Source organism: Eptatretus burgeri, chromosome 13 (assembly GCF_056783735.1).
Source record: "Eptatretus burgeri isolate ZD-2024b chromosome 13, Ebu_testis_v1, whole genome shotgun sequence".
Lineage (NCBI taxonomy): Eukaryota > Metazoa > Chordata > Myxini > Myxiniformes > Myxinidae > Eptatretus > Eptatretus burgeri.
In genome coordinates, this window is record NC_140973.1 from 1,819,973 (window position 1) to 1,833,087 (window position 13,115).

A 13,115-nucleotide genomic window follows, 5' to 3' on the forward strand; every position below is an offset into this window, starting at 1 on the left:
GTTCATTCAATGGTCCGATAACAATAGATGTTATGTGGGGATCGTTCAAATTTGACCTGGAATTTTATACAAGCACAGTAGTTAAACACAAATTTCAGTTCAATTTAAAGAACCCACATATAACACAGTACAACACTATTCAAGTGTATCACATGTTACATCAAACAAATTATAGATTTGATAAAGGACGATGGTTTATCACAACCGCAATCTTATCAATAATTTCAAGTGTTGTGCGTGCATTTATTACTTTCACGGCTGAAACGGAAGCACATAGACACCACAAGTGTTGGGTGTAGATACTTCAGAATGTGGACAAGGTTTTAAGCTCCCACATGTTGGCCTTGACATCCGTTTTGAGACCAAATGCCGTTATAGAGTGTACATTGGGATGTGGGGTCAGGCAGTGCTGTCGCCGGCCAGCAGTCAAAAGGTATCCACGATGAGGCCAATAACTCTATAGCTTCTCAATGTCCAACACATCTCAAAACCACTGCCGGGAAAAGCTCACAGGCAGCACCGGGTATCCCCTCTCTCACCGGGCAGCGTCGGGTATCCCTTCCTCTCTCACAGGATATTCCCTCCTATATCGCCAGGCAGCGTCAGGTATCCCCTCCTCTCTTGCCAGACAGCACCGGATATCCCCTCCTATCTCGCCGGGCAGCACCGGGTATCCCCTCCTATCTCGCCGGGCAGCGTCAGGTATCCCCTCCTCTCACTGGGTATCCCCTCTCACCGGGCAGCGTCGGGTATCCCTTCCTCTCTCACCGGGTATCCTCTCCTCTCTTGCCAGGCAGCACCGGATATCCCCTCCTATTGTGTGAGGTATCCCCTCCTATCTCACCGGGCAGTGTCGGGTATCCCCTCCTCTCTCACAGGGCAGCGTCGGGTATCCCTTCCTCTCTCACCGGGTATCCTCTCCTCTCTTGCCAGGCAGCACCGGATATCCCCTCCTATTGTGTGAGGTATCCCCTCCTATCTCACCGGGCAGTGTCGGGTATCCCCTCCTCTCTCACAGGGCAGTGTCAGGTATCCCCTCCTATCTCACCGGGCAGTGTCAGGTATCACCTCCTATCTCACCGGGCAGTGTCAGGTATCACCTCCTATCTCACAGGGCAGTGTCAGGTATCACCTCCTATCTCACAGGGCAGTGTCGGGTATCACTTCCTCTCTCACAGGGCAGTGTCAGGTATCACCTCCTATCTCACAGGGCAGTATCGGGTAGCCCCTCCTCTCTCACAGGGCAATGTTGGGTAGCCCCTCCTCTCTCACAGGGCAGCGCTGGGTATCCCCTCTTATCTCGTCGGGCAGCGTCGGGTCCCCCCACCCCTTCAATATAATATAAATGAAGACTAATTATCCAAACAGCTGGATCTGAATGGAGCAATATCATTGATTGCTTCATCATATAACTCGTGTTCATTCATGAAAAACAAGGTGCACATTATCTTGTTAGAGAGCAACTTGGAATTGTACAACAAAGCAGATGAGACAGTATTTCAACTGAAAATCCTCATTTACATTCCAGTGGAATGGATTGTGTAGATAAAGTTCCATTACATTCCAGTGGAATGGATTGTGTAGATAAAGTTCCATTACATTCCCATATTGTGTGGATAGCTCAGTTTTGATATGGTTTCAAGGAGCTGAATGGTGAGAAAGAAAGTGCCAGTGTCAAGCACATATAATTCATTCCTGTATACCGTGTATTCCTTTTGATTGCTGAAAATACAATACATCAAATACCTTGTGGTCACGGGACTGCCAGTGTACTGAACAAATTACTTGAGTTATGTCTAATCATTTCATTTATAAGGGACAAATACATGAGAGACTGCATCACGCATTAATGCACGCACGCACGCACGCACGCACACACACACACACACACACACACACACACACACACACACACACACACACACACACACACACACACACACACACACACACACACACACACACACACACGCCAAATTGGTTGATATTTATGCTTTGTCCCAGCACCTGCTGAGCTTTTCCTTTGACCCTCACTCCATTCATTTATCCATTTATGTAATCTGTGTTAGATGCTGCGTGGTTTGCGTCGCTGTCCATGGCCCCGTCGGTTGCGAGACTTGAGGCTTTGTTGCAAATGCTTCCATTTGTGGTGTGACCCTGGCTGAAGGTGCTTAGCCCTCTCTGTACGCATGCGCCACCGAAGTTGGCGGCAAAATTTCCCCGATGATGGATTCTTCTCTGACCGACCGAGCAATGCAATGACATGACGGTACCAGTCTTTGTTTTTAGCCTTGCCGTGCAGGCCCGATTCTACTTGCTTTTGGATCTTACGGTCATGAAATACTGAAAGCGAGACTCGAGTGAGTGTATGTACAAATCCAAGTAGCTCTTCGGCCTTGCAGAGGTAAATTCCAGAGTCTGAGGGCTGCAGGTTCCTTAGGAGCAGTCCTCGATCGGTCAGGACCGCTCGTTCGCTTTCCGCAACCTGCTGATGAAACATTGCATGCCAGTCATCGCATATCATCTTAACTTTCAATCATCATGATCGATGACTAAAGCTGTCCTGTGATACAGTCAACAATAGATTGTTGTAACTTGTCTTCAAATTCGCCTCGGTCTTGATTTGGCCCTTTTTATACACAAATTCGAAACTCACGAAGGCAAGTTTGTTCAGTTTGTACAACTCTGCATCGAACCAACACAAACATTCCTACCTGAAAACTGTTTAAATTAGCAATTTTTAATTTAAATACATTATTACAAGAAGAAAACGAGATGGTATTCGTGGAATACTTATCTCGCGCAGTCTTGAGAAACGCTTGGTTTGAGTCAAATCTTCTGGCAGAAAATTTGTAATTAAAATAAGTTCAATTCAAATCAAATGGAAGACCAAATAGGTACAAGTCCTGCAATGGAGTCACCAGAGGGAACCCCAACAAGCAAAAAGCAAAGATGAAGTCAACAGGAGGAACCTGCAGAGGATTCGCATTTCAGCTGCTACTCCTCTACCCTCAAACCCATCCAGGCACAGCCAAGTGAGCCTTGTTGAAAATTTTTTTATAAGAACCAAGATCAAAAAAATTGAATCATTCGGCCTGCCAAATCATGCATCTGATCATGTTGAAATTTAAAGCATGTATTCCCCATCACTACGAGATAATAATGTTGAAGTTTCACCTCAATTGATGCAGCGGTTCAAGAGAGAATTTAAAAAACATTTTCCTTCAAACCCATATGGCTGCCAAAGCATGTGACATATCAATTATATTCATGAACACCCTGGTATCCCCAAGGCTTGAGGAACATGCGTGTGAAGTTTCCCCTCGATCTGTCCAACTCCTTTCTTCCTCTTTGGGAATTAGAATGACCGTATCCCCAGGAACAAATTCCTTACCCGAAGCTCTGTGCCAGGACATTGCCAGGCTGGGGTGAGCTTGGGGGCAGACTCCTTTCTTCCTCTTTGGGAATTAAAATGACTGTATCCTCAGAAACAAATTCCTTACCCCAAGCTCTGTCATCTTACTGTCACTGCAGATTGCTGCGAGTAAGCTCTACATACGTATGTGCAAACTCAGAAGCCTTCATGTTTTGTCATTTGTTTTCATAGTCTGCAAGACTTACACATCATCATCTTTGGCTCAACAATGAACCTTGGTCAATGTAATGAAAAACAACTGAACCAACCTCATGCTTATCTGCTGCAGCATCTTTATGGAACAACCAGAATATTCGTGCCTGTCCAGAGCTGGGTGTGCATTCCAGCAAGATGCTGCTATTCTGCACACCATACAGTTGCTGCTCACCTGACGTGCCCACATCTGGGTTGTCTGTAAGTACAACATGGTAGCTGTTGTTGATCACATGAACACGTACATTTCATTGCCATCATTTCCACAAATGAAACATATCACCATCAAAAGAAGCACACTTTACCATCATTACATGAGATTGGAACAGTGGTGATGAAGGAGTGACATCAACAGTAAATGTTGAAAAATTGTTTCGCTTACAGTTGTGGAACTGGTCAGAGCACTGTGTCAGGGGGTTCCCATTCCGAACATCCTGTCTTCTGTGTCTCCTGCAGACAAAATTAATAATTAATCATAATGGACTGGAGGTAGGTAATGTAATGTTAGGCAATGATGGGGGTAGTGAGATGAATGAGTTAAGGTAAACAGCAGGTTCATTAATTTCTTGGCAGGCAGGAATTACTGTGATGGAATAGCTATATAGTCCGGGAGCCAACCGATCAAAATTAAAAAAAAAATTGCCCGGTCTGCTATAAAATTTTTGTGTTGATTTTCATAAAGAGACACCCTTTGAGTATATGAAAACCAATGTTGGCAATGGTGAAACTCTTGCGCAACAACACAGTCAACACTTTTGCGAGCCCCCTCTGATAACAAAATGTTGGCAAAAGCGAAGATGTAGGATGGGGGTAGGGGTAATTCATATTGTCCTAAAATCATAACCACTAAACCTATATACACAAATGACCCCTCATATTAAAGAGGAGTTCATTTCCTATATCACAATTGGTGTAGATTTAATCTACCTACAATTGACAAGGTTATATGTCAAACAACAAAAGATTTATGTAACTCAGAAATGCTTGACTATCAATGGGGTCAGGAACAAGAACATACTTTTACATGCCATGGTTTTAAGGAAGATAAAATTAGAAATGGATTAACACAATATTGTGACATGAAACATCCTCTTCAGAGGAAGAGTCACTCTGAAACAACTCCACCACATGAACCTCTCTGACCAAGGCATATGCATGTCACTCAGCAAGGCACAGCAGCCTTTTTGCATGAACATCGTTTCAGACATTTGGATAATTTGCACATGCAAGACACCGTTTTGTCTGTTTGGCTTGGCTGGCTTAGACATGAGAATTGGGACCAGTTTTCCATTGATAAGGGTTCTGCCAAATGTTGTGGCTGGGGGAAGTGCTCGGTCACTGAGATGTGCACGTCTATACAGAAGCAATTGATACAATGCTCTTAAAACAAGGAAGTAAAACGCATCTTCTGTTGCTGGCAGTGACCTAAGGTCTAATTTTGAAGAGACAAACATATGCTGCCTGAGGGTATCCAAACAGCTGAACCCTTTTTGGCCATGCAGAGCAGTCCAGTATACTCTGGCCTCATCAATGACACATTCTGTTGCTGCCATTTCACTATCTCTTCCAAAATCAACAAGGTGGGGAAGGTTTCCTATCAGTCCCAGAGAAACCTGTGCCGCTCTTCTTTTCACAGGAACACAGGCATCATCCCAACTGACTGGAAGAGGGGCCTTGTTGTCCCTCTCTGGAAAGGGAAGGGTGATCGCCAAGACTGCAACAACTACCGAGGGGTGACGCTGCTCTCAGTGCCGGGCAAGGTCTTTGCTCGGATAATTCTTGATAGGGTTCGCCACCATCTGCTTGAGCACCAGCGTCCAGAGCAGTCAGGCTTTACACCAAAGAGGTCAACGATTGACCGTATCCTTGCACTTCGTGTCCTCACCGAACGCAGACGAGAGTTTCGGCAGGGGCTGCTTGCAGCCTTTGTTGATCTCTGTAAAGCGTTCGATTCAGTGAATCGGGATGTCCTCTGGAGGATTCTTGGTCTTCGTGGGGTGCCACCGAAACTGATCGATCTGATGTCTGAACTCTACTCTGGTACTGAGAGTGCTGTGGAGTGTGGTGGTACCATCTCTGACTTATTTCCAGTTGTTACTGGAGTTCGTCAGGGATGTGTACTTGCCCCCACACTTTTCAGCACTTGTATGGACTGGATTTTAGGGAGGATGTCGGAGAGATAAAGTTGCGGTGCATCGTTTGGCAATGTCAAGATCTCGGACCTTGATTTTGCAGATGATGCAGTCATCTTTGCGGAGACTTTAGACATCCTCTTGGGGGCCCTCGAGGTGCTGAATGAGGAGTCGGAGCCGTTGGGATTACGGATTTCTTGGGTCAAAACTAAGATCCAGGCTTTCGGTGACATCTTGGATGCTGCTGTCCTGTCTGTGTCTGTTTGTGGTGAGGATGTTGAGGTCGTGGATAGATTCACTTACCTTGGCAGTGATATTCATGTCTCCGCAGGTTGTGAGCCGGAGGTCAATAGACGTCTGGGTCGGGCCTGGGGAGTCATGGATTTACTGGATCATGGGGTGTGGCGCTGCCGGTACCTGTGCGGGAGGACGAAAGTCCGAGTCTTCAGGTCCTTGGTACTTCCAGTCTTGCTCTATGGGTGCGAGACTTGGACTTTGACCAAGGATCTGAGACGGAGACTTAATTCCTTTGGTACCAGGTCTCTTCGAAGAATCCTTGGCTATCGCTGGTCGGATTTTGAGTCCAACGAGCGGTTGCTGAGAGAGACTCGGATGAGATTTGTTACCTGCATAGTCCGTGAGCGTCAGCTGCGGCTGTATGGACATGTGGCTCGTTTTCCTGACGCTGATCCTGCTCACCAGATTCTCTCAGCGAGGGAGTCTCATGAGTGGAGGAGGCCAGTGGGCCGACCACGTGCCTCATGGTTGCAGCAGGTTGACCATCATCTCAAGGAGATGGGGATGGGCCTGGCATCTGCCTGGGGGATGGCCAGACGGAGGCCCCTGGAGTACCGGCGGAAAGTGGACGCAGCGACGCGCTGTTCTGGCACATGCTCCCATACCTGACCTGACCTCTTCTTTTCCCCTTCTGAATGGGTAGCTCACTGTGTCACATCCACACAACACATATGTGCACAGAAGTGTAGCTGCGACATCAAGAGGATTTTCTGGTACTTCTTGCTCAACACTTCTACCAGCTCATGAATAGGTAGGTATTGATTCTGCCGTTGTATCCAGAGTTCTTGCAATGTGTTCAAGCAGCAGAAGTGATATATACACAGCATAATTATGTCTGTATCTGTTGCATGCACAACAGCTCGATGGTGATCAAGATATTCCACACAATATGCAAGATGAGCAATAATCCTTGTGTCTGCCTCTTCATGTTCTTCACAAGGTAAGTCCAGAACTGAACTTGATGCTGATGTGATGGAAAGAGTGTGACCTTTGTTTTCCATCATACCACCAAGAATGATGGTCACTCCATCCGGAATAGCTTCAGGACTCTCACAAAGGGAAGTGCCAATGAAGTTCTGAAGATTTCCTTTATTTCTTGGATTCTTCATGAGTAAATTCCAGTCCGGAATTTCAAGACTCTTGGATGGTGAGAATTGTCTTGCCTGGTCTGTCTGGTTTCTCCTCTGCTGCTCATCACCCTTCAAAGTATGGCTATCATCAAAATCATCCTGATCACCAATGATGTTGACACAGTTGCACATTTCAGGTTTCAACTGCAGGAGCTTGCGAAGATACAGCTGGGGAAGTTCACCAAATGTTTTTGCACCCATTTTTTGGTATTTATTTACAAATGCCATTGTGTCTACCAGATAAACTGTGTATAGGTCACTCTGTGGTAATGATGGCAGCTGTAAAACAACATCCTGCTCAGCTTCAGCAATTAGCACTGCCACGAAATCAGACTCGTTGCCTTTGCGCATTACAACCCCCTGTGCTAAGCGTGGATCAACCTCAAACAGGGATGATGGATAGTCTGTCCACTCATGGGAAAATGCAATCTGTCTTGTGACTGGGTCAGCATCGCGATAGAAACACAGCACACGTGTAGTTGCAGTCTCATCTTGATAGATCCCGATTAAACTCTGTTTCCTTGATGGGTTTGATTTCTTCTGTGAGGAGAAAGTTACCAGCTTCAGTGGTTCAATCTTAATAGAGACCACCTCTTCTGCTTTCATAATGGCTTCCATGCCCTTAGCTTGAGCATGGACCAAGTCTTTTGAAGCAGCCTTCTCACCAGTTGCTCTATTGAGCAGATCCACTTGGTTGTTACACTGGAATGGGTTTATCATCTGCTGGCATATCACTTTCTTGATCTCCTCAACATGCATATGTTCTTCTGTTGCCTGCTTATGTGTTTCTCCATGATGAGTAGATTCCTGTTGGCCTAGATTAGCCATAGACTTTATGTTCTCTGATACAGCTGTGAGAAATGGTGCTGTCTTCACATATTTATCTCGAGCAGCTGGTGCCTGAGATATGCCTTTGAACAGAGATGTCTTCCCTTCATTGTTGTATGTCTGCTCCAGGGCCATGTCACTCCAAACACCATTGAATTTTCCTTTGGAAGAGTGAACTGTGAAGTACCCAACCTGGATCCAGCAAACCTTAACCGAACTGTGTTCAATAGAGTAAGAGGATTTTGGGGGTAGGGGTAACTTTGGTTGACAAAAGTGTTAATTTTCTCTTTAAAAATTGATAGAACTCACTCAAATTTGCTGTTTTAATTAGCCATGGATACCATGTTCATATCACATTAAGAGAAATTAGTATTCTAATGCAGCATCTGCCTATGATAAGAAAAGTTCTAAAGGCCATCTTCAAAAAACGTTATTTTTAAGGCATTTTTCACAAAATTATGTACTTTTACGAGGTTTACTTCCACAAAGGCAATTTTTTTTTGTCATTTTACAATGCACTGATTGAATTCTTACATTTAGTTCACATTTATTTTTCATGAATGTGATTTTTTAATTTTTTTAGAAATTTTATTGACAATTGCTGTTTTATCAAATTTTTCAAATCTTCCTCAAACAAAAACGTCCGCCAAAATTTTTCGCAAGAGCTTATGAATTGCCAACATTGGTTTTCATGAACTGCAAACATATATCTAAACATCCTGGGGGTGTAAAATTTTATAGCAGAGGCTGTAAGGTCCAACCCTAAAACAGCCTCGTACACAGGTTGGCTCCCGGACTAATAGCTGGCGTGTTTGCCATTCCCTTATGAATCTGGGATCCCAGATTGAAATCATATATACAACAATCCCTTGATATATGGAAGGGTTATATTCCTTAAAATCATTCCGTTACATGAATTCCCAGACATGGAATTTAATTATCCCATATACTCCCATTAATATAACTGGAAATAGGTTCGTACGGAACAAAATGTTAACTCTATGAATGTGAAAAATACACATTAATGGAACAAACTTTATTAAAATACTGTCTTTTGACTAAGGGGTGGTGGGGTCATCTACATCCTCTGAAGAGATGGCTGACTGAGGAATGGCAGCATTGGGGGTGGCAGGCTGATGAGTGGCAGCATTGGGGCTAGCAGGTAGAGGAGTGGCAGCATTGGGGTAGCAGGCTGAGGAGTGGCAGCATTGGGGGTGGAAGGCTGATGAGTGGCAGCATTGGGGCTAGCAGGCAGAGGAGTGGCAGCATTGGGGGTGGAAGGCTGATGAGTGGCAGCATTGGGGCTAGCAGGTAGAGGAGTGGCAGCATTGGGGTAGCAGGCTGAGGAGTGGCAGCATTGGGGGTGGAAGGCTGATGAGTGGCAGCATTGGGGTAGCAGGCTGAGGACCACTTGGACCTTCTTGTATCACAAAAATTTTTCAAATAAATATAATATCATCAATGTTACAAATAAATTTGTACAAAAGAAATGTTTGTATTATGATTGGTGTAAATCATGACAACACAGCAAATCTGTGACGTCAATCACTGCAACGTGTGGCGAGGCGAGCGTAGCGAGCTGATCCATTCTAGTTGTAAAATTTAAATCGAAAATAAAATTGAGCCCTTGATTTTTTTTTTCTATACATTTGACAAATTAACTCTTGATGAAAGAACACAAAAGTCGGGTTTTAAATAAGAAGAAATATACTCCTCATCAAAAACAAACTTATTCCATACAACTAAGTGAGTGAAACAGAAGCATTGGGTTCTTGTGTGGATATGATGTCATGTGATTATTATATTGTATAAGGGTAGTTGGTGTATAAGACAGCTTCAGGATAACAAAACTTCCAGATTTTTAAAAGGATTTTAAAAATCATTATTTTATAAAAATGGACACAGGAAGGTCTTGCCATTCGTGGGTTTCCACTTCATGGATTCGCTCTATGGCGATGAATTTATTGAGGCAAGGTTCACATCAACATCGCTTTTACATTATTGGATCACGTTTATCATTATTATTATTATTATTATTATTATTATAACGATTAAAGGTAAGTTTCATGATCTTTCATGGTAAGTTAATAACTCAACAAAATAAGCCTGGTGTTGGCTTAACAGTTGTGGTGTCTGGCTTAATATGTTAGGGTCTTGAGATTGAGACCCAGTTGTCCCATTAAATATCACCAGGTGGGTTGCCTCAGCCTGTCATCCTTCTGAGGTCAGCAAAATGAATACCAGCTAACTGGTGACGGGGCACTGTATCAGCGGCACAGCCGTGCTCCCAGCAATGATTCAATCAGCAGCCACAGGCTGTATACAAAACAATAATAACTCAAGAACAAAAACTTCATTTTATGTTCTTAATAACTCTTATTCATGAAAATAAATAACACAAAAACAATGCACAAACAGGTCAATTAAAGGTACAGTTTGGACACATTTTAAAGTTGAAGTCCCTAACTTTATTATCCCCCATTACCCCTCAAGTTTGTGCATCGTGGATTTGCGGTTCACAGGGATTTTCAAGAACCGAAACACATTGGTGATTTGGGAATCAAGTTTTCAGACTCGTATGAAGATTACCAAGCCTTTTACCGAAACAGAGCGACACCTCGTTTGGTTTTGGATAACCATGTTCTTTTTGGAGGAAAACTTGCCGTTTGCTGTATGGGTAGTAGCGAGAGCAGGCATGGCCATCCCAGGCACAGTAAGGATCTCGTGAAAGGCAGCAGGAGGCACATGCTGGGCCATACGCATGGCATCGCTGCAGAGGCACCTGCACCACTCCTTGGAGTGAGCTGATGTAGAGTTGCTGCTACTCCATGAGAACGGGAAACAACAAGACAAAGCAATGGGACAAAGAAGGGAACCAATGCAATGGAGAAAATAAAAGTGATATGTGGATGATGGCAATATGTAGACCAATAAGATCAGAGAGACAGACATGAAGGGTAAAGAAAAAGCAAATTTTACGTTGAGACCCATGCTGAGTCCAGCATATCGAAGGAGCATTTCCACAAATTGCCCACTACTTCCTCAAGCAGCTCGTATCTAATAGAGGTGGAATATTGTTAGATCTACATGAGATTAATTACAATGAGATATTTGAACAGCAATAATCACCAACACCTGAAAAGTATATTAGCATCATTGTTTTTAGTTACACCCACACTATCAGCAATGATTTTTTTTCTGGGCAAACCACACTTCTAAATTAGCCTATAAAGCCACTGGGCATCCTCTGTCATACAAAGTCTTTCCTTGGCACACCTGAACTCCTATCCACCTACAAAGCCTTCATTTCTAGCTTGATGGAGTTACTGCTCTCCCCCCCGGGCTGGCTCCCCTGCCTCATATCTTGCTCAGTTTGATGCGGTGGAAACTAAGGCCTTTAATATCATTGGAATCTCCCGTGATGAAGCGGGGTCTATGGGCTTATCACTTCACCATCGCCGACAGGTCGGTTGTCTCTCTGTCTTCCACCACCTTCTTCCTGGTCTTGCACCCTTTGCTCTTTCCATGCTTTGTCCCACCCTCCAAGGATTCTGCAGAGCACACGTGGTCCACCATTAACCTCCTTCTAGTGAAACTCCCAAAATCCAGAATCACTGCTCACCTCCACTCTCATTTGTTCCTCTTTTTTTTTCACCACCTGCGGAATGAACTTCCACATTCTCTTCAGTCATACTCTTCCATCCAGGTCTTCAAGACAGTTGTTCACCACGATCTCAGATCATTGCCAAACCAAAACCATGATATTTTCTACCCCAATTAACCCCCCCACCTCCCAAAACCCACCTCTTTCCAAATTTCCACTCTTTTTCTTATCACATCGGTAGGGGACATGTATTGCCAAGCAATTCTTGCTCTTGTTTTTAATATGAAATCGGCAAAGACGAGAAACGAATGAAACGTGGTGGGTTAGATAGTTTCTTCTTCTTCATTTTGGTTCTTGGATCGGCTCAAGTGTGCGTTACAGCAAACTAATTTTTATCGACAGTTTGTTATCACAGTTGTCTTTATTGGTTTCTCGTCTACAAAAGACATCATTGAATGAAAATTGCTTTTCCTCTTATTTTGCCAATCAGACCCAAACACGATGTTTTGTAGGATTTCTTCCTCTTCATTGGGATTGGTAAGGGACATGTATTGCAAAGCAATTTTTGTTCTTGTTTCCCCAAGTGTCCCTCTATTTGGTCCCTCATCCCCACTGTTGGTGTGTTTCCCTCTCTTGCTGTTCCTTTTGTTCTGTTACATCCTGATTCGTTTTATGTTCTTGCTCCTCCACGAGCTTCGACTTTGTATAACCCTCCGTCAATGTATATTGTTACGAATCTATGCCCGCCCGGCGTGCGAGTGACCGCTTTAACTAATAATGGCCGCTCGCCCACCAAACGAACAATTCAGTCGTGTCTTTCTGGAACAACGCCAGAAACCAGTCACGGGTGGGTTCTTAATCCCACCACGGCTCAGGCCGTATTCTACCCGCGTGCAACAGGGTCAATCGTCGAATATCGATATACCTAAGTATTCGTGCGGGTAACCTACCGAGGGACCGTACCTCGGCGAAGGCCTGTTTGGGCACAAACCGCTTCAGCCATCGTCCCGTTCTGGGATAACCGAACGGGTATTATCGCCAGACCTGATTCTATTTTCGGTATTCAAAAACCCACTAGTACTCCGAAAAACAATACGGCGGTTCAATGGGGGAAAAACGACACGACGAACGGGGTACATTTAAATAAGCACATTTATTATACAGCACATATACAAACAATCATGCAGTCATGCAGGAAAGCAATGATGGGAAAACACGCATGCAGTTGTTTGTTGAAGACTGTGGGACGGGGACAAAGACACGGGCAAGGCGAAAACACGACAACCGACCATGGTTATTACGTACATTTACTTAACAGGTTTTACTTACGGACTCGGCGCCACATCATGCATTCAAAGAAAAACCCCAGGAAAAAGACCCCCTCACAGATAAGGGAGTCAGACTGGACCTCTTGGGTCTTTATGGCATGGGACTTGGCAGACCGAAAAAGTCCCACGAGACCGTTGCAGGTTACCTGCACCCTCGTGGTGCCTTGA

At 44.4% G+C, this 13,115-nt stretch overlaps 1 protein-coding gene and 1 long non-coding RNA gene across 8 annotated transcripts in view; one reads left to right on the forward strand and one right to left on the reverse strand.

Annotated features, from left to right (window-relative positions):
- Positions 1-13,115, forward strand: part of LOC147013669 (uncharacterized) — a 37,504-nt gene that overhangs the window by 11,137 nt on the left and 13,252 nt on the right. The window contains exon 2 of the long non-coding RNA XR_015050476.1: positions 3,705-3,829. This is a non-coding gene — a long non-coding RNA (uncharacterized LOC147013669). The remainder of the gene's footprint in view (positions 1-3,704; positions 3,830-13,115) is intronic.
- Positions 1,686-13,115, reverse strand: part of LOC147013670 (semaphorin-3A-like) — a 138,057-nt gene continuing 126,627 nt past the window's right edge. For 5 of the 7 annotated variants that reach the window (XM_085850791.1, XM_085850785.1, XM_085850786.1 and 2 more), the window contains 4 exons: positions 10,679-10,836; positions 4,011-4,078; positions 3,685-3,827; positions 1,686-2,488 (listed from right to left, as the gene is read on the reverse strand). In XM_085850791.1, the coding sequence (XP_085706917.1) occupies positions 2,066-2,488; positions 3,685-3,827; positions 4,011-4,078; positions 10,679-10,836 (792 nt within the window). In that variant the 3' untranslated portion in view covers positions 1,686-2,065. Of the gene's footprint in view, positions 2,489-3,684; positions 3,828-4,010; positions 4,079-10,678; positions 10,837-11,468; positions 11,567-13,115 lie in introns of those variants that run through there. The other 2 variants (XM_085850788.1, XM_085850792.1) reach the window with 2 other exon arrangements.